General features: G+C 36.2%; 1 protein-coding gene across 1 annotated transcript in view; it reads left to right on the plus strand.

Annotated features, from left to right (window-relative positions):
* The window catches only part of LOC126828386 (ADP-ribosylarginine hydrolase Tri1), a 63,787-nt gene extending 38,481 nt beyond the window's left edge, over positions 1–25,306 (plus strand). The window contains exons 7-9 of the mRNA XM_050558166.2: positions 416–574; positions 16,607–16,737; positions 17,340–25,306. Coding sequence (XP_050414123.1) covers positions 416–574; positions 16,607–16,737; positions 17,340–17,397 — 348 coding nt within the window. The 3' untranslated portion in view covers positions 17,398–25,306. The remainder of the gene's footprint in view (positions 1–415; positions 575–16,606; positions 16,738–17,339) is intronic.
* Positions 25,307–27,889: the final 2,583 nt, after the last annotated feature.

Below are 27,889 nucleotides of genomic sequence, written 5' to 3' on the forward strand. Positions count from 1 at the left end.
TATTATATCAAACAGGGATTGAGCATGATGTCATCGCATTCATCTTGGGATATTGACGTTATATCAAAAATCAAAGTCTGTCAATAGATTCACAGTTGTCCGAAAAACAAGCCTGCCAAGTTTCAGGTCAATTGTAGTATGTACTTGAATTGGCAAATTCTTAGTTGGAAGTGTGCATCCCAAAAAGAAATGTATGGAACTAGTTGTTTGTTAAAGAATGGATGTCAAACACATTAATTAATCACACCCTGTGTGCTACATTGTCATGGTTACATGGCATTAGCAAATTTTATTATAAACCAATCTGATGATATTCTTTTTAACGCAGAGTTTGTTCCCCACACTAGAACAATGTAGAGTAGTAATATAAGTTAATATTCTTTATACATTTGTGTTATTTATCTTTCTATTCTAGCTCAAAGAACTTCGTCATTACCTGAAAGCCACTAGTTTGAAAGAATTGAAATTAACAGAAGCTGGTCAAACAAGTCATACATTTAAAACATTGGGGGCTGCATTCTGGGCACTGAAACAGAAAAACTTTCGCCAGGCAATAACTGATATAATAATGGAGGTATATGCTTTATTTTCAATTTTGTATTTAATGCACGCACATATTTTTCAAACCCTTATAACTTACATTATTTTGAATCTTATTGATTACTATCTGAAGCGTGTTGTGGTGCTTGTCATTTTTATACACACACATTGGAGGTCACAATGTTCATCTGATTTTGATGAAATTTGAAATGCATGTTTATAACCCAAATATCTTGGTTCCTTTCTATTTTCGTGCATATCGAATCGTAACTTCCTGAATTATGGCCCCTGATTGTACGAAAAATCACGTTTTTAGCTTGTAGTCCCTCTAGACACTGAGAACTGCTAAAGGGTGAATCTGTGCACAGCCACCATATAAATCTCAGTCATAGTTGTTATTTGTACTTGTATCGAAAGAAAATTAATTTTCCGACTATTACTCGGTATTACCGCGTTAAAACTGTAAATAAGGTGTGTTAATTAACAAGGATGAAAAACTGTCTGGGAGGTGAGATAATTAACGCTAGGGGTGAAAAACTGTGCGACAGTGCGTTTTCAGTAGAGGTGTGTTAATTAACCGACCGGTAAAAAATGAATGTCAATGTTGTGTATTGTTTAATTGGCGTGTTTTCTCGCTAGTTGCAATAACTGCATCAAAAGGAGTATCATCAAGGATCAACAGGCTTTATCTGACACGTACGTGTTAAATCAAAATTTGGGAAGTAAAACTGTTTTACCGTGCGATTTATCATTCGACCGTGTGTTTTACGCAGGTCTTTGTATAATTAGACAGGTCTTTAGACAGGCGTGTGTGCTCGCTATGATCTACGTTTCTCTTACATGTCTTTTGTATTGCGTACCATATATATAAAGTTGAATTTAATGAAATAAAAATACGGACCTTAATATATCGTGTACGGAAAGGCGAATGTAATGTCGTCATTTATAAATACCCAGCAGTCAGCGCCCAATTTGAATATAAACGGGAATATAGAGAGTAAATCCAGTAAAACCAACAGAAATATATTTCTGTTTTATTACTAAAAAGACAGGCACTCACCGTTTGACATTTATTAAATTTATAAAAACGTACCACGTTGCTTAAATTGTACATCTTACCTTCAATAGCAATATCCATAAAACAGAAATCTCCATATTGATAAATAATACGGCACAACCAAGCGAACAGTGGTAATTTCCTCACAAATGATATATTTAAACTAAATTACTTGAGCTTTTCACTAAATTTACATGGCATACAATCCAACGATCCTCATTCCAGAACTTGTAATTTATAAAAGCCGCTTTTATGCAATTACAGAATTTTCCCGTGATCTAACATATCAAAGAAGCACATACTTCCGATATGACACGTAAACATTTTTCGAGACTTTGTAGATTGGACTTCCTTGTGTTTTCTTCGTGATCATAATATATAAAACTGCAGGTTAAATTATTTCTTCAACTTTATTATTAAGCTGGATGGGCTTCAAAGGTCCCTCGTTCTCAATAAATGATAGCTGCTCGGAATACCTGGGTGAGCTCTGATCAGTCTCACTCAACACCATCTTTTATCACCCCCTAATTTCTGCATGTCCTAGACTGACCTTGACTTTAATTTCCATCCCAAATATGGACAAGGGGGGAGGGGGGCATTACCTTATTTTGTCTACCAACCATATGTCATGAACAGATAGAATTTGATGTATATTTTGACAATGGTTAGGATTTTACCAAAATTCGCTTTTATTAGTACGTGGGATTTGACTCTATAGAAAGAGTTAACCAACAATTTTTCAAAGATCCAATATTGTGTCTTAAGGACCAAAGTCTTACAACTTGTCTTCTATTATTTCGACTGCGTACCATATAGTCACTCTACTTATAAAGTTGCATTTAATAAAATAAAAATATTGACCTTAATCTATCGCACGAAATGCAATGTTGTCATTTATAAATATTGAACAAGTAGACCCCAATTTGAATATTCCCGGGTATATAGCGAATAAGTCTAATTTGCCGTATGTAAATATACATGTACTGTCTTCTTATTTTTACGACTGGCACCTGAAATAACCCAGCCACATCAGAAAGCAATATCAGGTTTATTTTATAATCATTTTAGACATTGTTTCATTTGATTAAACACGCAAGTTCACATATTGACCTTTGATTGATGGTATGCATTGAAGGCCGAGCCGTTGGCAAAGAAATGAAAAATAAAAATCAGCATGGTATTGTATCTGTCCCGTGGATTCAGCGAAGATTTTAAAAGATCCCTTAGCAGTTGGTATTCGATATAAGAATAGGCCGTAGTGCCGCTGTCCTGGCAACATTTCCCTCATAGCACACTGTATTTGCGTATGCCCGTCTTCATTAGCCCAGTTCGGAGCAGAACAGTAGGACATTGAACCCCATTTCATTTCATTTCAAAGCTGCGTTGGGCTGTTCATCTAATTAATGTGATTTATATTTGATATGTGTGATTGATATCCGACTATCATAAAAAAATGGCCTATTAAAAACTAACATCTAATAACAAGCTATATGTTCTTTCAGAAAGTATTCAGATATCATAAATTATTTGCTAGCTATTATAAAAACGTACAATACACAAACGTTGTAAGCGATATGATCAACCTTCCCGAAGAGCTACCAATTTGTCAGAATTTTCAAAGAAAAAATTGACAAATTTTATAGTAGTGTAATATCAGTATCTTTTGAAATAAAGCAACCGAACAGTTTTCCAATACGCGCGAATAAGCTCGTGCACGCCTTTACATGTGATAGAATTGTTACTTTGATCAAAGAGCTGTTATTGCTCTGCACGGACTATGCGTGAAATGGTTAGACGTGAAGTCTGAAATGGTTGGGTTGACATTTGAATGGTACAAATTTGAAGACATAAATAATAACTTGTCGGAAGACCAGAATAATTATATTTACGAGAATAAGTATTTTTACGAGAATAAGTATTTTTACGAGAATAAGTATATTTACGCGAATCAGTATATTTACATACGGCAAATTTGGCTTATTCGCTATATACACGGGGATATTTAAATTGGGGCCTACCTGTTCGATATTTATAAATGACGACATTGCATTTCGTGCGATAGATTAAGGTCAATATTTTTATTTTATTAAATGCAACTTTATAAGTAGCGTGACTACATGGTACGCAGTATAAACGCCAGGTATAGTCGAAAGAATAGAAGACAAGTTGTAAGACTTTGGTCCTTAAGACAATATTCGGTCTTTGAAAAATTGTTGGTTAACTCTTTCTATAGAGTGTTTATATTATATGTAAAAAAAAACCCAGTGATATTTTGGTAAAATCCTAACCATTGTCAAAATATCCATCAAATTCTATCTGTTCATGACATATGGTTGGTAGACCAAATAAGGTAATGTCCCCCCCCCCCCCTGTCCATATTTGGGATGGAAATTAAAGTCAAGGTCAGTCTAGGACGTGCAGAAATTAGGGGGTGATAGAAGATGGTGTTGAGTGAGACTGATCAGAGCTCACCCAGGTATTGAGAATGAGGGACCTTTAAAGCCAATCCAGCTTAATAATTAAGTTGAAGAAATAATTTAACCTGCAGTTTTATATATTAGGATCACGAAGAAAACACAACAAGGAAGTCCAATCTACAAAGTCTCGAAAAATGTTTATGTGTCATATGTGCTTCTTTGATATGTTAGATCACAGGAAAATTCTGTAATTGCATAAAAGCGGCTATTATAAATTACAAGTTCTGGAATGAGGATCGTTGGATTGTATGCCATGTAAATTTAGTGAAAAGCTAAAGTAATTTAGTTTAAATATATCATTTGTGAGGAAATTACCACTGTTCGGTTGGTTGTGCTGTATTATTTATCAATATGGAGATTTCTGTTTTATGGATATTGCTATTGAAGGTAAGATGTACAATTTAAGCAACGTGGCACGTTTTTATAAATTTAATAAATGTCAAACGGTGAGTGCTTGTCTTTTTAGTAATAAAACAGAAATATATTTCTGTTGTTTTTGCTGGATTTACTCTCTATATTCCCGTTTATATTCAAATTGGGCGCTGACTGCTGGGTATTTATAAATGACGACATTACATTCGCCTTTCCGTATACGATAGATTAAGGTCCGTATTTTTATTTCATTAAATTCAATTTTATATATATGGTACGCAATACAAAAGACATGTAAGAGAAACGTAGATCATAGCGAGCACACACGCCTGTCTAAAGACCTGTCTTTAAATATACAAAGACCTGCGTAAAACACACGGTCGAATGATAAATCGCACGGTAAAACAATTTTACTTCCCAAATTTTGATTTAACACGTACGTGTCAGATAAAGCCTGTTGGTCCTTGATGATACTCCTTTTGATGCAGTTATTGCAACTAGGGAGAAAACACGCCAATTAAACAATACACAACATTGACATTCATTTTTTACTGGTCGGTTAATTAACACACCTCTACTGAAAACGCACTGTCGCACAGTTTTTCACCCCTAGCGTTTATTATCTCACCTCCCAGACAGTTTTTCATCCTTGTTAATTAACACACCTTATTTATAGTTTTAACGCGGTAATACCGAGTAATAGTCGGAAAATTAATTTGACTAAATAGCACTTGTCATCCAAGCCTTACGATTGGCCGACCATTGTTCATGCCCTTGAACCACTCTGAATTTATCTTTTCGCATTAAAATGTCGGATACTGTAGTACGGCCAATTGAATACTTAACAGCTAATTCCTTCTGTGTATTTCGTGGAACCTTCTCAAAATCAGCTATAATTTGCTGCTTGACATCCAATGTCAAATCCATACGAGCATGGGGGGTTGGATGGCTGAATGGTTAGCACGCGCGCGCTGTATCATAAAGTCTTGTCATTGAGTCAACTGGCGTGGTTTCGAATCCCCGGTTGTACGTGACAAAGACCAACCTCGTGGGTTTTCTCCGGGTCCTCCGGTTTCCTCCCACTGCTAAAGACCCCTACGCGCAAGCGAATTATTGAAATAAAATTAAACCATATGTTAGTCCCGAAATGACCTAGTTTGTGTCGAGTGGATGTTAAACCCCATTTCTCTCTCTCTCCATACGAGCATGCTTGGCAGGATGATCACATTATGAACACAATAATAATGTCGCTGTATTTGACGTGAGAAACTCAAATCATATACCAAGCAATTATAAAATTATCAAGGTAATCAACAAAGACCAACACATATTTTATGCTTACGGATAATTGATTGGTGATTGCTTGTCAATTAAGAATATGTTCGCGAGAGAACCATGCAAAATTTTAAAAAAACGGCACAAGTGGTGTTGGGCGATTTTGGCCAAACTTTGCAGATTTGGTCATTGGATACCCCGTATATCCCACATGAAATATGAGGGTCACCAACCTTGTAGTTACGAGGAACCAGCTATGGCCATTTTAGAGTAAAAAAAACGTCATTTTTTATATGCCCACATTTTCATGTGGACGTATTATGCCGTCCGTCCGTCCGTCCACAATTTGTTTGTGGACACACTACAGGTCACAATTTTTATCCGATTTCAACGAAACTTGACATAAAGGTTTATCTCCCTAAGATCTCGGTTCCTTTTGATATGTATCGGACCGTAACTTCATGTATTATGGCCCCTGGTTGTACGAAAAATCACGTTTTTAGCTTGTGGACCCTATAGAAGTCACAATTTTTATACAGCCACATTTTCATGTGGACGTATATTGTCGTCGCCCCTGTCCGTCAATCCGTCTGTGAATTCACAACTTGTTTGTGGACACTCTACAGGTCACAATTCTTATCCGATTTTGACCAAATTTGAAATATAGGTTTATCTCCAAAAGATCTTGGTTCCTTTCGATATTGGCATGTATCGGATCGAAACGTCATGGTTTATGGCCCCCTGATTGTACGAAAAATCATGTTAATAGCTTGTGGACACTCTAGAGGTCACAATTTTTATACGCCCACATTTTCATGTGGACATATATTGTCGTCGCCCCCGATGTCCATCTGGACGTCCGTCCGTCCACAATTCTTTGTTATCACTCTACAGGTCACAATTTTTATCCGATTTTAATAAAACTTGAAATATAGGTTTATCTCTAAAAGATCTCGGCTGCTTTCGATATTGGCATGTATCAGATCGAAACTTCATGGATTATGGCCCCTGTTTGTACGAAAAATCATGTTTTTAGCTTGTGGACCCTATAGAGGTCACAATTTTTATACGCCCACATTTTCATGTGGACGTATTATGCCGTCACCCCTGTCCGTCCGTCCACAATTGTTTGTGGACTCTCTACAGGTCACGATTCTTATCCGATTTTGACGAAACTTGAAATATAGGTTTATCCCCAAAAGATCTCAGATGCTTTCGATATTGGCATGTATCGGATCGAAACTTCATGGATTATGGCCCCTGATTGTACGAAATGTAAGTTTATAACCCAAAGATCTCGGTTCCTTTCGATATTTGCGCATATCGGACCGTAACTTCCTGAATTATGGCCCCTGATTGTACGAAAAATCGCGTTTTTAGCTTGTGGACCCTACAGAGGTCATAATTTTTATCCGATTTAAAAAAACGTATTATTATATCACCGTTACACCCTAAGGACGGCTGAGTTCGAATTTCGTGAAAATCGGCCCAAATTGACAGACAAAATGGCCGCCGTTCGCTCTCAAATAGCGTAAAGATATGGTATATCAAGGTTGTGGACCCTATAGAGGTCACAATTTTTATCCGATTTTGTTGAAAATTGAAAGGTAAGTTTATAACCCAAAGATCTCGGTTCCTTTAAATATTCGCGCATATCGGACCTTAACTTCCTGAATTATGGCCCCTGATTGTACGAAAAATCGCGTTTTTAGCTTGTGGACCCTATAGAGGTCATAATTTTTATCCGATTTAAAAAAACATATTTTATATCACCGTTACACCCTAACGAAGGCTGAGTTCGAATTTCATGAAAATCGGCCCAAAATGGCCGCCGTTCGTTCTCAAATAGCGTAAAAATATGGTATATCAAGGTTGTGGACCCTATAGAGGTCACAATTTTTATCCGATTTTGTTGAAAATTGAAATGTAAGTTTATAACCCAAAGATCTCGGTTCCTTTTGATATTTGAGCATATCGGACCTTAACTTCCTGAATTATGGCCCCTGATTGTACGAAAAATCGCATTTTTAGCTTGTGGACCCTATAGAGGTCATAATTTTTATCCGATTTAAAAAACTGTATTATTATATCACCGTTACACCCTAAGGAAGGCTGAGTTCGAATTTCATGAAAATCGGCCCAAAATTGACAGACAAAATGGCCGCCATTCGTTCTCAAATAGCGTAAAAATATGGTATTTCAAGGTTGTGGACCCTATAGAGGTCACAATTTTAATCCGATTTTGTTGAAACTTGAAATGTAAGTTTATAACCCAAAGATCTCGGTTCCTTTCGATATTTGAGCATCTCGGACCGTAACTTCCTGAATTATGGCCCCTGATTGTACGAAAAATCGCGTTTTTAGCTTGTGGACCCTATAGAGGTCATAATTTTTATCCGATTTAAAAAAACGTATTATTATATCACCGTTACACCCTAAGGACGGCTGAATTTGAATTTCATGAAAATCGGCCCAAAACTGACAGATAAAATGGCCGCCCTTCGTTCTCAAATAGCGTAAAAATATGGTACATCAAGGCTGTGGACCCTATAGAGGTCACAATTTTAATCCGATTTTGTTGAAACTTGAAATGTAAGTTTATAACCCAAAGATCTCGGTTCCTTTCGATATTTGAGCATCTCGGACCGTAACTTCCTGAATTATGGCCCCTGATTGTACGAAAAATCGCGTTTTTAGCTTGTGGACCCTATAGAGGTCATAATTTTTATCCGATTTAAAAAAACATATTATTATATCACCGTTACACCCTAAGGACGGCTGAATTCGAATTTCATGAAAATCGGCCCAAAACTGACAGATAAAATGGCCGCCCTTCGTTCTCAAATAGCGTAAAAATATGGTATATCAAGGCTGTGGACCGTATAGAGGTCACAATTTTAATCCGATTTTGTTGAAACTTGAAATGTAAGTTTATAACACAAAGATCTCAGTTCCTTTTGATATTCGTGCATATTGAATTGTAATTTCCTGAATTATGGCCCTTGATAGTAGGAAAAATCACTTTCTTGTTAGCTTGTTCTCTATCCATCTCTCGAAAATGTTGGCGTATCCTGCCTGGCAGCCGCTGGTCCTCTGATTTTGATGAAACTTGAAATGCATGTTTATAACCCACAGATCTTGGTTCATTTTCGATATTCAAGCATATCGGACCATAACTTCCTAATTTATGACCCCTGATTGTACGAAAAATCACGTTTTTAGCTTGTGGATCCCATAGAGGTCACAATTTTTATCCGATTTAAAAAAAACGTTTGAATGTATCACCGTTACACCCTAAGAGTGGTTGAGTTCGAATTTCGTAAAAATTGAACCGAAACTGACGGACAAAATGGCCGCCCCTCGTTCGCAAATAGTGTCACAATATTGTTTATCAGGGTTGTGGACCCTCTAGAGGCCGCAATTTTGATCTGATTTTGATGAATCTTGAAATGCATGTTAATAACCCACAGATCTCGGTTCCTTTCGATATTCATGCATATCGGACCATATCTTCCTGAATTATGGCCCTTGATTGTACGAAAAATCACGTTTTTAGCTTGTGGACCCTATAGAGGTCATAATTTTTATCTGATTTAAAAAACGTATTATATCACCGTTTATAACCCAAAGATCTCAGTTCCTTTCGATATTCGCGCATATCGGACCGTAACTTCCTGAATTATGGGCCCCGATTGTACGAAAAATTGTGTTTTTATACGCCCACATTTTCATGTGGACGTATATTGTCGTTGCCCCACTCCGTCCGTCTGTCCGTCCACAATTGTTTGTGAACAGTCTACAGGTGACAATTTTTATCCTATTTCAATGAAACTTGAAATATAGGTTTATCACCCTAAGATCTCGGTTCCTTTCGATATTGGCATGTATTGGACTATAACTTCATGGATTATGGCCCTGATTGTACGAAAAAAAAATCACATTTTTAGCTTGTGAACACTGTAGAGGTCACAATTTTTATCGGATTTGGTTTAAACTTGAAATGTATGCTTATAACCCAAAGATCTCGGTTCCTTCCGATATTCGTGCATATCGGAACGTAACTTCCTGAATTATGGCCCCTGATTGTACGAAAAATCACATTTTTAGGTTGTGGACCCTATAGAGGTCATAATTTCTATCTGATTTAAAAAAACATATTATTATATCACCGTTAAACCCTAAGGACAGCTGAGTTCGAATTTTTATCCGATTTTGTTGAAACTTGAAATGTAAGTTTATAACCCAAAGATCTTGGTTCCTTTCGATACTCGCACATATCGGACTGTAACTTCCCTGAATTATGGCCCCTGATTGTACGAAAAATCGCGTTTTTAGCTTGTGGACCCTATAGAGGTCATAATTTTTATCCGATTTAAAAAACCGTATAATTATATCACCGTTACACCCTAAGGACGACTGAGTTCGAATTTCGTGGAAATCGGCCCAAAACTGACAGACAAAATGGCCACCGTTCGTTCTCAAATAGCGTAAAAATATGGTATATCAAGGTTGTGAACCCTATAGAGGTCACAATTTTTATCCGATTTTGTGAAACTTAAAATGTAAGTTTATAACCCAAAAATCTCGGTTCCTTTCGATATTCGCGCATATCGGACTGTAACTTCCTGAATTATGACCCCTGATTGTACGAAAAATCGCGTTTTTTTGCTTGTGGACCCTATAGAGGTCATAATTTTTATCCGATTTAAAAAAAACATATTATTATATCACCGTTAAACCCTAAGGATGGCTGAGTTTGAATTTCGTGAAAATCGGCCCAAAACTGACAGACAAAATGGCCACCCTTCGTTCTCAAATAGCGTAAAAATATGGTATATCAAGGTTGTGGACCCTATAGAGGTCACAATTTTTATCTGATTTTGTTGAAATTTGAAATGTGAGTTTATAACCCAAAGATCTCGGTTTCTTTCGATATTTGCGCATATCGAATTGTAATTTCCTGAATTATGGCCCTTGATTGTAGGAAAAATCACTTCCTTTTTAGCTTGTTCTCGATCCATCTCTTGAAAATGTGGGCGTATTCTGCCTGGCAGCCGCTGGTTAGCTTGTGGACCCTATAGAGGTCATAATTTTTATCCGATTTAAAAAAACATATTATTATATCACCATTACACCCTAAGGACGGCTGTGTTCGAATATTGTGAAAATCGGCCCAAAACTGACAGATAAAATGTCCGCCCTTCGTTCTCAAATAGTGTAAAAATATGGTATATCAAGGTTGTGGACCCTATAGAGGTCACAATTTTTATCTGATTTTTTGAAACTTGAAATGTAAGTTTTTAACACAAAGGTCTCGCTTCCTTTCGATATTTGCGCATATCGAATTGTAATTTCCTGAATTATGGCACTTGATTGTAGGAAAAAAAAAAAAATCTTCTTGGCTTGTTCTCTATCCATCTCTCGAAAATGTGGGCGTATCCTGCCTGGCAGCCGCTGGTTAACTCCAATTTAAATTTAACAAAAGTTGATCTTGCTCTAATTGATCTTGGTAGGTTATTCCACATATGGGCACCATTTATAGGGAAAGATATTTTTCCTCTGAGTCTCTTGTAAGCAGGCACAGATAGTAAAGTAGTATCTGTGGAGGAATGAAGGTTCGATCTTTCCTGTTTGTAGAATGTGAATAATTGTTTCATGTAGGAGGGAGCAGTATCCGAAAACAAAGCTTTATACACATTTGATAGCACTTTAAAGTCCATCCGGGCTTTCACAGGCAGCCAATGAAGACTTTTAAGAGTTTCTGTTACATGATCTCTAGAGGATGACTTGGCAACTAGTCGAGCACAGTTATTTTGTACAACTTGAAGACGGTTGAGGGAGAAATCTGGAATGCCAGCCAGGAGTCCATTTCCATAGTCCAACTGAGATATGACCAGTGCTAATACAACTCTAGCACATGAATCTTTAGTAAGATACCTCCTGATTCTGGATATTGGCTTTAATCTCATGTAAATTTTACACATAGTATTGTTAACTTGTGGGATGAGAGACATTGTCTTGTCCATGATGAAACCAAGATTTCGTGCTTTACATGATGGTGAAATTTGGGTATCGCCGATGTTTAGCTTTGGTGAAAAGTTGAAACTGTTCAGTTTTGATCTTGGTAATATCATCAGGAATTCTGTCTTCTCATCGCTCAGCTTTAATTTTGTTTTATTCATCGATATCCGAATATCATTGATACAGGATTCTAGCTTCTTTAGGGCACTGTGTATTGACATCTGGTCAGAAGGAATGAATGTGTTATGCAATTGCGTATCATCGGCAAAACCGTGATAGCTGATACCATTTCTATGAATAATTTTACCAAGTGGAAGTACATACAGTAAGAAAAGAAGTGGACCAAGTACTGATCCCTGTGGGACTCCAATGGACAACGGTTTAGATACAGAGTTGCTGCTATGAATATGGACACATTGGCTTCTGTCAGTTAGATAAGACTTCAACCAATCCTGCGCCGATCCTTTGATTCCCACAGATAACTGCAGTCGATTGAACAGAATGCTATGGTCGATGGTATCAAATGCCGCACTTAGATATAGAAGTATAAGGTTGATGCCAAGGTTACTGTCCAGTGCTGCATCAATATCTGCCTTTACCTTCAAGAGTGCTGTCTCTGTGCTGTGACCTTCTTTATAAGCAGACTGCAGTGGTTCATGAAGAATGTTAGCTTGCAGATAATTAGTGATTTGTCTCGCTTATCACCCTTTCAAGCACCTTTCTGATAAACTCAAGATTTGAGACAAGGCGATAGTTCTTGAGGATCTCGCAATCAAGCGATGGTTTCTTCAGAAGTAGAATCACAAGGGCAGTCTTTAATGAAGTCGGCACACAGCTTTTGTTTGGCAATTGAAGAATTTATGATAGCAGTGATGAAAGGAAGGCACGCATCCAATACTGGTTTGGACTTCAGAAGCCATGTTGGAAGGGGATCTAGGCTACAGGAAGTTGACTTGCTCTTACCAATGATGAACCGGACATGTTGTTCTGTAACTAAGGCAAACTCAAACAAACGCTTGGTACATGATGTTCTTCAAACGCATTTAACCCACTGCTAGTATTGTCTAGAGTACGTCTGATATCACTGACTTTGTCATGAAAGAAGTCACTGTAACGTTCAGCTAGCACAACATCTGAATTAGACTTTGGTAATTTATTTTGGTTTTCAGAGATAAGTTTATTGATAACATTAAAAAGATCTTTAGAATCTGTTGCAGAGAGTTTGTTTTTATATAAAGTTGTCTTAGCATCCGAGATCAATTTTATTAGGTTCTTGGACTGTGATTAGAATAGTTGTCTATCAACTTCAAGACCTGTTTTTACACATTTTCTTTCTGCTTTTCGTCTGAGAATTCTTTCAGAGTGAATGACATCAGTATACCAGGGATTTGGATGGTTGCCTTTACTTTTGCGGGACTTTACAGGAGCAAATACGTCAAGTGTGGACTCTATGCTAGTATAAAATACACTATTTAGTTTTTACGATTTGCTGTTAAAAAATTCATCATCCTTCTACTAGATCATGAGATTATATTGCCGAATTAATAAAATGTTGAAAAATAGTCTAGAGAGATTAATTATCTAGACCAAGAACAGCTCTTTTGGCATTTACATTAAATTAAACTTTTCAAACTTCACCAAAAAAAAAATTGAATGGTGTAAGTGTGAGCTCAGTTTTCAGAATTAGATACTAATCAGACAGACAGACCGATAGATAGATAGATGATTTGATAGATAGTAGATCGTAAAGTATAGCGTGTTTTTTAATTTGACATACTTATTGGTAGTAAGTATTTGTAGTTTTGATAACGGAACCTGAATTATTTGATGAAAGTATATAATGCGTTTATATTTATTTGTTTATTTCTATTATGGCTTGTTCTTAATGAAACTGGAACCCACATTAATTGGGTTTCCAGTGCCCTGTTACACTTTTCAGTGTGTAAATTAAGCGCGGTTTTTTTTCTTCATTTTTGTTAAAAATCGTTATTTTGGGACAAAAATGGAGATTATTTACTACTTAACGGGTCAAGTGCCACCCAATTTTTTTCTTGATCTTAATACTATAGATCATTGCCTTTTCAGTCAGCATTTCCAAAAAATTCTTATACCTGCAGTGGGTGAGATATAGATATAATAAAATGACATACCTAAATTGAGCTATTTTGGTACCTTGCAGCACTAAGTCCCTATACCAAAAACCTCTCTATGAAAGTCTATCTAACTTTAAGAATGTATATTCACTAACCATATCTGCTTCCCAATAAAGTTTCATTAATCTACTCGCCGTAGTTTAGTTATACCCCATAATTGAAAAATGGCCTGAAAATGGGTCTTTTTTCGGTCTTAAAATTTCAAATTTTTATTCTACACTCTAAAACTGGGTCGATTGATCTAAAATTGTGGCAGTGGGGTTTGGAGGGGTTACTCATCATACATAAAAAAAAATGGTGAAAATCGGTCACCCACCATGTGCCGGTCCCTGCATGGTTCTCTCGCAAACGCATTCTTATCACCCACTGATTGAAGGCCGGATTATCCAATGTTAATTATGTGCAAATCGTGTGACAGGAACGCTGAATATTCATAATCCTGATTACTCAAAACTTTTGTGGTTGAAGTAATAAGGAAATAAATCGGGACATGAAAATGATGACAGATTTCACAGAATGCCATAGTATTCAGATGTCGGAGGTGACAGAGTCCACTGTATTTCTATAGGACCTGGACTGTACTAGATTTACTAGTATATTTGCAATGTCTGTGTTTTATTGTACAGTTCTCCCGTACTTACTGTTAGGGTCTCAGTTTGACCCAAATAAGTTTTTATACGCCCACATTTTCATGTGGACGTATATTGTCGTCGCCCCTGTCCGTCCGTCCACAATTGTTTTTGAACAGTCTACAGGTCACAATTTTTATCCGATTTCAATGAAACTTGAAATATAGGTTTATCACCCTAAGATCTCAGTTCCTTTCGATATAGGCATGTATCGTACTGTAACTTCATGGATTATGGCCCCTGATTGTACGAAATATCACGTTTTTAGCTTGTGAACACTGTAGAGGTCACAATTTTTATCCGATTTTGTTGAAACTTGAAATGTAAGTTTATAACCCAAAGATCTCGGTTCCTTTCGATATTCACGCATATCGGACTGTAACTTCCTGAATTATGGCCCCTGATTGTACAAAAAATCACGTTTTTAGCTTGTGGGCCCTATAGAGGTCATAATTTTTATCCGATTTAAAAAAAACTTAATATTTTATCACCGTTAAACCCTAAGAATGGTTGAGTTCAAATTTCGTGAAAATCGGCCCAAAACTGACAGACAAAATGGCCGCCCTTCATTCTCAAATAGCATAAAAATATGGTCTATCAAGGTTGTGGACCCAATAGAGGTCCCAATTTTTATCCGATTTTGTTGAAACTTGAAATGTAAGTTTATAACCCAAAGATCTTGGTTTCTTTCGATATTCGCGCACATCGGACCGTAACTTCCTGAATTGTGGCCCCTGATTGTACGAAAAATCATGTTTTTAGCTTGTGGACCCTATAGAGGTCATAATTTTTATCCGATTTAAAAAAACGTATCATATCACCGTTACACCCTAAGGACGGCTGAGTTTGAATTTCGTGAAAATCAGCCCAAAATTAACAGACAAAATGGCCGCCCTTCGTTCTCAAATAGCGTAAAAATATGGTATATCAAGCTTGTGGACCCTATAGAGGTCACATTTTTTATCCGATTTTGTTGAAACCCGAAATGTAAGTTTATAACCCAAAGATCTTGGTTCCTTTCGATATTCGCGCATATCGGACTGTAGCTTCCTGAATTATGGCCCCTGATTGTACGAAAAATCGCGTTTTTAGCTTGTGGACCCTATAGGGGTCATAATTTTTATCCGATTTAAAAAAACGAATTAATATATCACCATTACATCATAAGGACGGCTGAGTTTGAATTTCGTGAAAATCGGCACAAAACTGACAGACAAAATGGCCGCCCTTCGTTCTCAAATAGCAGAAAAATATGGTATATCAAGGTTGTGGATCCTATGGAGGTCACAATTTTTATCCGATTTTGTTGAAACTTGAAATGTAAGTTTATAACACAAAGATCTCGGTTCCTTTCGATATTTGCGCATATCGAATTGTAATTTCCAGAATTATGGCCCTTGATTGAAGGAAAAATCACTTTCTTTTTAGCTTGTTCTCTATCCATCTCTCGAAAATGTGGGCGTATCCTGCCTGGCAGCCGCTGGTTCAACATAAATTTTGCAAGAGCTAAATCTGCCTATTGCAGGTCTTTCTTTAGGCCTGAAATGTTATCTAAATTATTAATTAGACATTAATTAACTTATCCAGAACATAATCAACGCTCGATGTCATCGCTGGCCTGTGATATTTACTAGATTAGGATCCGATTTGCTGCTTAACTTTCATTCATGATTAAATCATGACATGGATAATCGAGACTATGTTTTTTACCGACTTTAGTAATGATGATCGAGAATAGGCCGAAAATTCAATCGCTAAATTCTCTGTTCAGAGTGAATCAATTTGACAGAAATTTTCAGAAAATTCCCTTTACATTATTTAGTTTTTAACTATTATAGTGAGAACTGCCAGCTCTTTATCTAATCTCCCACTATGTATCTTTAATGTAATAGGACAGATTACTCCATTCTACTACATTCAATTACAGATTACTCCATTCAAACTCAATTCAATTACAAATTAATCCATTCAAATTCAATTCAATTACTGAGTTATAGTTAGAAAAAGTTATTTATTTTTCACATGACCGGCTGTAATATTCTAGAATCCATGTACACTAAAGTATTTATTTTGATATTTTAGGGTGGTGATGCTGATGCCAATGCTTCTGTAGCGGGAGCGCTACTCGGTTGTAAATTGGGTGTCAATGAAATACCAAATTCATGGATAGAAACACTGAAACATCGCTTATGGTTGGATAAAATTATAGATAGGTTTGTAAAGGAAAAATAGTTTTAATAAAATGAGTGAAGAGAGTGTATGGTCTATCGCATTTGGCCGCAAATCATAAGTCTGTCATCTATGCAAGCTTTAAGGTTTTGATAGTAAAGTTGTGTGTCAAACGTAGGTTTTCACTTTCCCTCCCAATTCAAAAACTCATGAAATAAAAGATATCCAAGTTTTTCATGACAGACGCAAAATTTATTGCATGACTGAATTTCGATACGATTCCTCCTTAGGACTAGCAAATTTGAAATAAAAAATCCTAAGCATTCTGAATTGAAAAGCATTTTCAAGGTTTTGCTTGATGGGTAACTTTTTAGTACTAGCCCAAAATCCCAAGCAAGTTTTAAGAACAAATCTCAAAAAAAATCTGTAGAGCATTTACAAACATTGTATACAGATGAACTGACAAGGGTGATGATAGTACAAATCCAAATGGGTGTATAAAAATGATGTTACAAAGATCACCTCCCTTGAATCTATGAGTAAAATTTCCATTTTAATCTGTCTACAAAATGTACAGTCCCCAGTACTATTGTTTATTATGAAATTCTAAGAATTGTTCTTTTAAGTAGCCAATTATTTATTTCAGTTATTTTCATATGATGGAAGGTGGAAAATTCAAACCCAAAGTGGAAACAACAGTATAGCATTAGCCAATTTATCACTTTGGTTACAGTGAGATGAAAAAATACAACACAATTTTCTACCATCTTTATACATCATTTCTTTATGATTATATTTATTCATTACAGTTAACATTATTCTAGTACATAAAATTACCAAAGAAAGACTTTTTTATTTGTCCAAAATACAATACCATATTTACTTTACTGGTTGATGCAACAGAGAAATGTTTGATCTTTTATACATTTCTCAGTTTTAATGTATTTTGAAATAATTGTATACAAAAACATACATTTATTTCCTTGTTACACGCCCACATTTTCAAGTGGATGTATATGCCGTCGCCCCTGTTTGTCCGGATGTCCGTCCACAATTTGTTTGTGGACACTCTACAGGTCGTAACTTTTATCTGATTTTGGCGAAACTTGAAATATAGGTCTATCTCCCAAAGATCTCGGTACCTCTTGATATTGGTATGTATTGGAGCATAATTTCATGGATTATGGCCCCTGATTGTTCGAAAAATCACGTTTTTAGTTTGTGGATACTCTAGAGGTCACAATTTTCATCTGATTTTGATGAAACTTGAAATGCATGGTTATAACCCAAAGATCTTGGTTCCTTTCGATATTTGCACATATCGGATCGTAACTTCCTGAATTATGGCCCCTGATTGTACAAAAAATCGCGTTTTTAGCTTGTGGTTCCTCTAGGGGTCACAATTATTATACAATTTAAAAAAACCGTTTGAATATGTCACCGTTTACCGTAATGATGATTGAGTTCGAAATTCGTGAAAATCGGACCAAAACTGCCCGACAAAATGGCCACCCCTTTTACGCTAATAGTGTAAAAATATGGTATATCAAGGTTGTTGACCAACTAGAGGTCACAATTTTAATCCGATTTTGATGAAACTTGAAATACATAACCCAAAGATCTTGGTTCCTTATGATATTAGCGCATATCGAATCGTAACTTCCTAAGTTATGGCCCTTGATTGTATGAAAAGTTGCGTTTTAAGCTTGTGGTTCCTCTAGAGGTAACAGTTTTTATCCAATTTAAATTTTTTTTTGAATATATCACCGTTGCATCCTAATGATGGTTGAGTGCGAATTTCGTGAAAATCGGACCAAAACTGCCGGACAAAATGGCCTCTGCTCATACGCTAATGGTATATCAAGGTTGTGGACTCTCTAGAGGTCACAATTTTCACCCGATTTTGATGAGACTTGAAATGCATGTTTATAACCCAAAGATCTTGATTCCTTTTTATATTCGCGCATATCTGATTGTAACTTCCTGAATTATGGCCCCTGATTGTACAAAAAATCACGTTTTTAGCTTGTGGTCCCTCTAGAGGTCACAATTATTATCTGATTTAAAAAAACGTTCAAATATATCACCATTACACTGTATTGTTGGTTGAGTTCAAATTTTATGAAAATTGGACCAAAACTCCTGGATTATGGCCCCTGATTGTACAAAAAATCACATTATTTTTTAAGCTTGTTCTCTGTCCATCTCTTGCAAAATGTGGGCATATCTTGCATGGCAACCGCTTGTGCATTTTATCTTAATGGAAGGTTAACAACAGACTGATTAAATAGTTTTTGTATAATTAGGATGGAACACTACTCATTTATTAGTTCAGTTTATAATTGTGACTTGTCTAATTTGTGTCACAAAATTGTTACATATTTTTGCCATATCTTGTTAATATATTTACATTTGTCATAGGTGAAATGATGACTGTGTTTCATGTAATTATTAAATTAAGGGCAAGGTAAAGTGCAACCATCTTGTTGCAAACTAGTCTCAACACCAACAAGGCTGAATATATCATTTTCCAACACAGATAGTGGCCCTTGGATACAAAAGTCCTAAATCTATACCAATATTTGTGACTGTCGGTTGTCTGTCTGTCTGTTCGGGGTTGGCGGCTACACTAGGTGTGCCCCGAGTCTGAAATTTGGGGTATAGGTATAGCTCGGACCGGGGAGTAACATAGGCCAGGTGGCGTTAGTCTACCACTTCCAGTTTCGGAGTTATGACCCCCGAGCGAAGCGGGGTTGGCGGCTACACTAGTTCTGCCCCGAGTCTGAAATTTGGGGTATAGGGGTAGCTCCGACGGGGGAGTAACATATGCCAGGTGGCGTTAGTCTACCACTTCCAGTTTCGGGTATCCTGCTAGTATACTATATTATTCACGATACACTTTTCCACTGCTAATACCCCTTTAAATCGTGTGGGGGGGTGGATGGCCGAATGGTTAGCACATGTGCGCTGTATCACAAGGTCTGACATTAAATCAGCTGGCATGGATTCGATTCCCCGGTTGTATGTGACAAGCAGTAAAGTCGCCTGTCCAACCTCTTGGGTTTTCTCCCAGTCCTACGGTTTCCTCCGACTGCTAAAGACCCCTACTCGCAAGCAAATTATTGAAATAAAGTTGAACCATGTGTTAGTCCCGAAATGACCTAGTTTGTGTCGAGTGGAGTTACACCCCATTTCTCTCTCCCCCTTTAAACACCCGAGTGTTATCATGTAAACCAAAAGTTCAATTTCATCACTTTGCTTTCCTGTTTCTATGTAGTGTGAGATTTCCACGTCCTTGCAACCATGCGGTTGGGGGTCCGCCTTTTTTTGTTTTTTTTTCCCTCAATCTGTATGACCCATCATATCTTTAGACGAGTGATGCAATTAATCGTTAAACTGAAAACGTTTACTGAAACATTATATCAACATTTACATTACCATAAACACAATTATGCCGTATTCTTTAGTAATGAAACATTTTATTCTGTCTTCTCCTAATTTCAAACGCCCTTGACCTTATGCTTATATCAATGAGCAAAGTGTTAAACATACATTATGCAAGAGTTAAATCTGATTATTGCAAGTCTTTATTTAGGCTTCATATGTCATAGAAATGATAAATTAGATCTTTATTTACACAAGCACATAATCAACTCTGTAGACCCTCGGATGGCTTGGATTTAAACAGCAATTTCATTGATTGATTAAATTTTTAAATGGCGTCGTAAGCGGATATTAACCGTTAGGTTGACATCATACTTCCGGAAATATTAAATCGAGGCTAAATGATGGAGTGTACGAAGCAAGGCCGCTGTTGAGCGAGGCCGCATGTCAGTCAATTTGATTGAAAGTTTGATATATACGGCCTTGATATTATGTTTAGTTGTGGTTAAAATGAGAGTTTGGATGTCGGTATTATACGCTCTTTTGTCACTTGCGCTTACAGAAAAATTATGGAAATTGATAAACATCAAAGCTAACATCACCCCAGTTGAATTGCAGCCCCATTGGATCACTGTTTCCTATTTCATTTGTCTGCTTCGGGAGTTACGTAGGCAGACCAGTTACAGTACAATAGTACACGGAGGCTAACAAGAAGTCGGCTATAATTATGCCTCATTGATTTGGTCCATTCCTTTCAAACTTTCGCTTCTTATCTATATATTAAAAGTCTTATTTTTAATTTGTAGTAAAAATAAATGTGATACGAATTGAATTGCAACCCCAGCTCAAACCGAATAGGCTAACGGTACCACAGCCATTGAAAACGTTACTCGATAATCAAGATTATGTAGGTGGAGTTAACGCCTGTCAATCAAACTATCTGCCATTCTCAAAGACGGTGAAGAGAGAGTTGACTCCTATTTCTAGTCAAAAATTACAATGGTTATAACTTTGTTCAGAATAAAGTAATTTGACTGAAATTTCCAATATATTCGTCTTTCATCACCTATTTTTGAACTGTTATAGCAAGAATGGCCAACTCTCTATTAAAATCTCCTATAATGTATCTTTAATTTAAAATACAAATGCTTAAATATTTAATTTAAACAACTACAGAATAAGATTAATTCATATCAGTACACAAATGAGGTGTCATTTACGGGATTTGATAAGAAAATTTCAGTCAAACTGTTCCACTCTGAACCAAGAATTTAGCGATTGAATTTTCAGCCTAGCCTCGATCATCATTACTAAAGTCGGTACAATAAAAAACATAGTTTTGATTATCCATTTCATGATTAAATCATGAATGGAAGTTGAGCAGCAAATCGGATCCTAATCCAGTAAATATCGCAGGCTAGCGATGACATCGAGCGTTGATTATGGTCTGGATAAGTTAATTAATGTCTAATTAATCATTTAGATAACATTTCAGGCCTAAAGAAAGACCTGCAATAGGCAGATTTAGCTCTTGCATAATGTATGTTTAATACAGTGTTTGAGGTCTTGAGACGAAGATTCCTATCAATTTTCAACGATTTCCAATGATAATGGCAATTTATATTAAATATTTTTTATGCTAAATGTTAGAATAGGGCAGAACTAGAAGCCATATGGGTTGTTACTCGTAATCAGATTTTAGTGTGCTGTAAATGTTTTCATTTCTGACAAAAGAAAAATATATGCGACAACCCTTGATGACTCCCCGGACGACTTAGCTGCTGTGGACGCACGTTTCGTTGCCTGGGAACCGATCTTGAAAATTTGAAGTCTTGTTGGGTTTAGCTTAGCCTATATTTTCAGGCAAATCTGTTGTGGTGTTTACACTGTAGCTGTGCAGTGTTAAAGGGTATATTTATATTTTCCAAAGTTATGAATTCCAAAGTCATTATTTTTGATTTTCATCCATTTTTTTTATTATTCAGTATCATCTGAAGCACAATTAGATACCAACATTCCCGAATTTAATAATTACCTATATACCTTTATGTATGTGTGTCATTGTTCATCTCAAATTTCTTGAGGAGGCGTGGTGGCTCAGTGAGCAGACGCTGGCTTGCTAATCTGGAGGTCGAGGTGTTGGCTGAAAATGTTTCAGTGGATTTTCCGGCCTGTTGCAGGACGGATGGCCTGGCAAGGAATAGCGTCTAGTCATTCGGATGGGATAAAAAAAAAACGGGGTTCTAAGTGCACCTTGGCATGCACACAAAAGAATCCTTAAGTTTGAATTCAATTGCTGTCCAATTACCCCGATTGGAGCATAGAAGTAGAACCCTATTTCATCCATACATTCTAAATTTCTTGTGAATATGCTGAAGTTTTATTTTCACCATGAACACATTAAACAAGAATTCTTTCCCAATCAGTTTGATCATTTTTAGTTATTTAATCAGAAGATGGAACCCTATCAAAATTAGAAGATTATCAACAGTATATTTTAGAACTTTCCCCATGTTTCCATTTTGACTTGTACACAGGGTTTTGTTCTTGATGGATTATATTCTCATTATTATCTGTTCAGTTCAATGAAACCTATCAATTTCCTTAATATTTCTTCAAGCAAGTTCGGTACAATTAGGTGTAATGTTATCAGACTTCCATTTATGTTAATGTTATATTCAGATATTGTTGAAGATTATCTGTGATATATAAAGTGATATTGCTCAGCCATATATAGCATAGTATTTGATTATGGTAATATATAGATATAGTTTCTGGTATTAGAAATAGATTAGTTTAGTTTTACTCCCCATCAAGTTTAGATTACCACTACAAGTTTGTTGATATTATCCCTGGTGTTTTCTTTTCAGTGCTGGCGGATGCAATTCTTGATTTGGGGGGCTACGGTCCTAGGATGTTAGGCGAGCGTCCAGGGGCCGCCTAGGCCTCGGAAGCTCCCGGGGGTCTAGATCGTCGGAGACACTTTCTAAGCGATTTCTGGCTTGTAAAATTACTCGGCAATGAAGTTTTTATGTGGTTTTTTTTTTAATCCCTTACCACGAAAGCACTGCAGTCGCTGGCGATTTCCTGTGATGTTGAACTGGACAAATATATGCATAACATACCAAGATTGTGGACACTCTAGATGTCACAGTTTTAATCCGATTTTGATGTTTATAACGATTTTGGATGTTTATAACCGTAACTTCTTGGGTTATGACTCCCGATTGTACGAAAACTCACATTTTTAGCTTGTGGGCACCCCAGAGGTCACAATTTTTATTGATTGTAAAAACTGTTCAAATATATCACAGTTACACCATTACAACTGAGTACAAAATTAATGGCCGCTCCACTTTACGCAAATAATGTAAAAGCATATAATACCCAGGATGAGTTCAAGTTTGGTGCGCATCAGACCTTCCGTTCTAGAGTTATGGCAAATGCCTTTTACGCAAAATGTGAAATAGAATTAAGTTTGTGGACCTCCCACAATTTTTGTCCGATTCATGAGATAAATATTGAACTATGTGTTGAGGATCAAAAGTTCTTGGATGAGTTTCATTTTGGTAGACACAAGACCTTCCATTGTAGAGCTTTAGCGGCTAAAGATTAGCCCCTGCAAATAGAATGTTAGAAAAACTAACTAATTGCGACCCTTGCAAGTTGGGTCTCTTAACCCAGGGATCAGTATAGAGCATAGCAGGGGTTTTTCTTCTGAAAGTCTACGTGTTCTAGAAGTCTCACTTCTATGTTAAAATCGTGTCTCTTCCAATTACGTCACTGTATTTAACTGAATAGTTACTTGCTTGCAATAACCTTGAGAAAAGGGTACTTGTGGCCAGATTATTTGAGGGGGGGGGGGCTAAAGCATATTATATGCAGTTCTTGTTTGTTTACTGTGTTGCATTTCAGTATTGTGTAATCTTTTTTTATTATTAATACCAGGTATCTAAATCCAGTTAGTATTTACGTGTATTATATCCGCATTTTCACTTAACATCAATTAATACACTTTGAATTGAATTCTTGTGGAGAATATATGTATTGCATGCATGAAAATAATACAGACTAGAACTGCGAAGCAGTAATGACGGGTTTCACTGGTGCCACGTTACCCTTGAACTTATGTCACTTTTATGTAAATCGAATAATAATTGCCACCTTTATAGACCAAAAACCTTGAAAAGTGACTTGTAGAAAATTGTCTATTTCTCTGCAACCGTACAAGTTAGAAACCATTTTGTGGTATCTGTATGATCGTATGGGTTCATTCTATTTGTTGATTGGAATCAAATATCATAATTTTAAAAACATTACAAATCAGATTCATTTGAATAAAATATCTGTTTTGAAGGCTAAAAATACAGTTTTTGCCAAAATGATACTAAAAATGTTAAATTAGTTTTATAACATCGTCTATGACATTGGACATTACATGGTGAAAATTTTATGAAAATCGAATAATAATTGACATATTTATGGAAGAGAAACCTTCAAAAGTGACTTTTAGAAAACCGCCTATCTCTCCGCAACCGAACAAGTTAGAAACCATTATATGATATCTATATGAATTTTATTAATATGTTAATTTAAACCAAAAGTTAATAAAATTAATACATATTAAATAATTCTTAGTTGAAAAATATATTGATTTTAAAAGTCAAAAATGCAGTTTTTGACCAAATGGCATCACTTCCGGTGTCAATTTTAAATTGTAATCAATTTGATATGACGCATACTTGCTTTTTGAAACAAATGGCATCACTTTTATGAAAATCCAAAAATTATTGACTATTTTAAGGGCAAAAAAACGAAAACAGTGACTTATGCAAAATTGCCCATTTCTAGGCAACTGCTTATATTACAAACTAATTTTAACATACATTTTCTTCATATGGATTATAGCTACAAGTTTATAAAAGTTATGTAGAAATATTTTAAAATCTGAAAAGCCTGAATGGGTTGTAAATAGGCCTCTTGGATGCTCCCTTGTAGATTTGCATTATTATAAAACAATCGGAATAAAAAGTAATATTTATTATACTGTAGGTAGGCTACATTATTTTTTATGTATATATTATCTGTAGATTTTGTTTTATATATATTATTAATATATTAAAATTAGTTAGTGCAATATATAAACATATTTTATGTCAACTATTTAGGTAATTGGAATTTGTATATAAACTTTTGTATATCTGCTTGTTCAAATAAATAAAACATTCATTTATACTCAACTCTTTATTTATTTGAGGAAATAACTCAGAAAGACACCACAACATTCCGAACCTTGGTTATTCGAAATTAGATTTGATTATTCCTTGAGTGAAAGTTGCAGAAACGTCCATTACCCAGGTAGTGTCCCCTTGTTTAGTATACTCTGGGGATACTCGATTGAATCTTCTGGAATTGAGTGACAATCGAGTGGAAAGGGGCATTTCGGGCTACAACGCATGCATCTACTGAATAAGAAAATACCTCAACCAACCATGCAGCCGAAACATATTTGTTGTGTTTAATTACATCATGATTCTACTCACACCACCTCCTTTGTCGGAACTGACAGGACTGAATTCCATGCCACTCGATTGCAATTCGGAACGTTCCAGACTGACAATCGAGCATCCCCTTTTTATACGCCCACATTTTCATGTGGACGTATATATATTGTGGTCGCCCCTGTCCGTCCGTTCACAAACAATTGTGAACAGTCTACAGGTCACAAATTTTATCCAATTTCAATGAAACTTTAAATATAGGTTTATCACCCTAAGATCCCGGTTCCTTTCGATATTGGCATGTATCGGACTGTTAACTTCATGGATTATGACCCCTGATTGTACGAAAAATCATGTTTTTAGCTTGTGAACACCGTAGAGGTCACAATTTTTATCCGATTTGGTTTAAACTTGAAATGTATGCTTATAACCCAAAGATCTCGGTTCCTTTCGGTATTCGCGCATATCAGACCGTACCTTCCTGAATTATGGCCCCTAATTGTACGCAAAATCGCATTTTTAGCTTGTGGACCCTATAGAGGTCATAATTTTTACCTGATTTAAAAAATCGTATTATTATATCACCGTTACACCCTAAGGACGGCCGAGTTTGAATTTCGTGAAAATCTGCCCAAAACTGACAGATAAAATGGCCGCCCTTCGTTCTCAAATAGCGTAAAAATATGGTATATCAAGGTTGTGGACCCTATAGAGGTCACAATTTTTATCCGATTTTGTTGAAACTTGAAATGTAAGTTTATAACCCGAAGATCTTGGTTCCTTTCGATATTTGCACATATCAAATTGTAATTTCCTGAATTATGGCCCTTGATTGTAGGAAAAATCACTTTCGCTTTAGCTTGTTCTCTATCCATCGCTCAAAAATGTGGGCGTATCCTGCCTGGCAGCCGCTGGTTCTCTCTTCCTTTTATGCTGGGTCTGTAGCATTGTTATAAATATGGCAGAGGGTCCAATAGATGTACTTTGTTATCTTGAATCATTTGTCAGTTCTACAAATAAACCGTGTACTTAAAACTCTTAAGTTTTTACCTGATAAATGTGACTATTCAATATCATTTGTAAATGTCAAGAGGTAAATAAAAAGCAACAGTAACCAGCAAATTCTGATTAAAATACAGACCTAAATTTGCACAATACTAGACTTTGTACGATCTGAGAAATATCTTTCTCTAGGGTTAGGGTTTGGGTTAGCTTTATAAATTACATGTCAAACGTACAAATTGAAGCTGTAACAACGGTGGATTGTGGCTAAAACTATTCTGAAGGGTTAGGGTTAGAATTGTGGGTATAAACACGGAAAAAATCAAAGATATTTCTCAGATTGGGAGGATCCCGTATCTTGCCCTAAATTTTGCTTTATTACTTTACACTACCGAATTCTCGCCACTCCCTTCCCAGAATTCTTTGCACAACTCAGGAAAAGTTTGATTATACAAAGTATTTCACTGATGAAGTCTCCCACATAAACATAACACAGTTTATTGAAGAACTCTCTAGATTCTATTTCGGGACTAACTTAAGGTTAATTTTTATATGCCCACATTTTCATGTGGACGTATATTGTCGTCGCCCCTGGACATCCGGACACATCTCTACAGGTCACAATTTTTATCCGATTTTAACGAAACTTGAAATATAGGTTTATCTCCCTAAGATCTCGGTTCCTTTCGATATAGGCATGTATCGGATAGTAACTTCATGGATTATGGCCCCTGATTGTACGAAAAGTTTATAACCCAAAGATCTTAGTTTCTTTTGAAATTCGTGCATATCGGACCATAACCTCCTGAATTATGGCCCCTAAATGTACAAAAAATCACGTTTTTTAGCTTGCGGAACCTATGGAGGTCACAATTTTATTCCGATTTAAAAAAAACGTTTGAATAGATCACCTTAATGATGGTTGAGTTTGAATTTCATGACAAAATGGCCGCCCCTCGTATAACGAAATGGTGTAAATTATGTATGAAAAATTGCGTATTAAGCTTGTGGTCCCTCTTGAGTTAACAATTTTTATCCAATTTAAAAAAACGTTTGAATATATTACCATTACACCCTAATGATGGTTGAGTTCGAATTTCGTGAAAATTGGACCAAAACTGCCGGATAAAATGGCCGCCTCTGCTAATAGTGAAAAAATATGGTATGTCAAGATTGTGGACTCTCTAGCGGTCACAATTTTCACCCAAATTTGATGAAGCTTGAAATGCATGTTTATAACCGAAAGATCTTAGTTCCTTTCGATATTCGGGCATATCAGATCGTAACCGCCTGAATTATGGCCCGATTG

The sequence above is a fragment of the Patella vulgata genome, chromosome 7 (genome assembly GCF_932274485.2).
Source record: "Patella vulgata chromosome 7, xgPatVulg1.2, whole genome shotgun sequence".
NCBI classification, from domain to species: Eukaryota; Metazoa; Mollusca; class Gastropoda; family Patellidae; genus Patella; species Patella vulgata.